At 61.9% G+C, this 1,535-nt stretch overlaps 1 protein-coding gene across 2 annotated transcripts in view; it reads left to right on the top strand.

Annotated features, from left to right (window-relative positions):
• The first annotated feature begins 729 nt into the window (after positions 1-729).
• The window catches only part of PLA2R1 (phospholipase A2 receptor 1), a 108,889-nt gene continuing 108,083 nt past the window's right edge, over positions 730-1,535 (top strand). For both annotated transcript variants that reach the window (XM_019522691.1, XM_019522690.1), the window contains exon 1: positions 730-1,442. In XM_019522691.1, the coding sequence (XP_019378236.1) occupies positions 1,328-1,442 (115 nt within the window). In that variant the 5' untranslated portion in view covers positions 730-1,327. The remainder of the gene's footprint in view (positions 1,443-1,535) is intronic.

Here is a 1,535-nt window from a genome sequence, read left to right as displayed (position 1 = left end):
GCTATTTTTTTGGATTAGAAGTCATGCTCATGGGTCTCTCTTGCAGTATCATGGTAAGGAAGTTTGGCTCCCAGGGCAAAGCCTGCAGCAGCAGCCCACCCTCGCCCCTCGCACAGATCTTGGGGCACATGTGTCCCCCCCCCCCCCGCCCCATGCTTGCCCGGGAGTGTATGCAGTGGTGGGCTGCCCTCCCCCTATCCCCGCATGCCCCCAAACAAGCCGCTCACAGCTCTGTCCTGCACCCTGCCCCATCAGGGCAGCACCTATCGGAGCCCCTTCACTTCAGCACCCGGGGTGGTAACCCTGCTTGCCCCCTTGCTATGGCACTTCTCTCTTGGTATGTCTGCTGATTTGGGAACTCTCCCTTTTGTCATCTGCACCTTTGGTGAGTCAGGGAGGTGGGCACCACACTGCTGCAGACCCCATGTGAGCCCATCTCTGGCTGGCTCTCACTTAGGCTGATGCAGCCATGGAAAACTGTACTATTTTAAGAACAATCCTTTGCTGAGCTCCCTGGTAGAAGCACGGCACCATTAGACACCTGTTTAGGCAAACTGTTAATCCTGTCGCTGTAAATCAGGGGTGGGCAAAATGCAGTCTGGGGGCTGGATGCAGCCGGTCAGGCCATTCTATCCAGCCTGCAAGGCCCCTAAAAAGTTTAGAAAATTAATATTTATCTGCCCTAGGCTGCCTGTCATGCGGCCCTTAATGGCTTGCCAAAACTCAGTAAGCAACCCTCTGCCCAAAATAATTGCCCGCCCCTGCTGTAAATAGTTCCCTTTAAATGCCCACTTCCCCTTTCAGGTTACCTTCCTTAAACAGAGCCTCTTTCCCCATTCTCCACAGAGAGAGGCCCCATATGACCTTTCCTCGGTCCTAACACTTCTGCCCAGGCTGGAGACACCTCGGGCAAAGCGCTGTGTGGACAGATGTCTAACTTTACTCCCAAGCGCAAGGCATGTGGTGGGGCCGCGGAGCTGCCGCAGCGGGTGAGGGGCCAGGAGTTTCAGCCTTCTGCCCTTCAGCAGGCTCCTCTTGACCCTCCTAAGCTGCAGACGACGAGCTTGGGGGGATTTCCCATCTCCTCCCTCTTATCTGGCAGGGGCTGGCTGGGTGGGTGCCGCATGCCCCTCCTCTAGCGAGAGCAAACTACCAGGGCGCGGCGGCTCCAGTCCCCTCCCTGCGGCGGGAGCGGGTGGAGGTGGCCGTGGCCGTGGCCGTGGCCGGGGGGGGCGCTCCGTCCGGGCTGCAGGGGGGACAGCTGCGCTGCCAGGCTCGCCCCTGCCCGGCCCCTTCGCCTGCGGGGACGAGGCTGTCACGAGCAGACATGCTGCGCGGGCCGCTCCCGCTCGCGCTCCTGGCTTGCTCCGCGCTGCTGCTTCGCTGCTCTGGGGCCGAGGCCGGCGCGGCTCTGAGCCGGGACCCGGCGCCCTCCCTGCAGAGTAAGTGAAGCAATGAGGCGCGGCACGGCGGGGCGGAGCCGCCAGCCCCGCGCTTGTCCGGGCCGCCCGGGGAACGGCTCCCCGGCCCGGGCC

This window comes from Gavialis gangeticus, unplaced genomic scaffold (assembly GCF_001723915.1).
Source record: "Gavialis gangeticus isolate Ggan-Ray unplaced genomic scaffold, GavGan_comp1, whole genome shotgun sequence".
In the NCBI taxonomy this organism is placed as follows: Eukaryota; Metazoa; Chordata; order Crocodylia; family Gavialidae; genus Gavialis; species Gavialis gangeticus.
The sequence above is the reverse complement of the archived record's forward strand: the minus strand, read 5'-3'. Positions and strand labels throughout refer to the sequence as shown.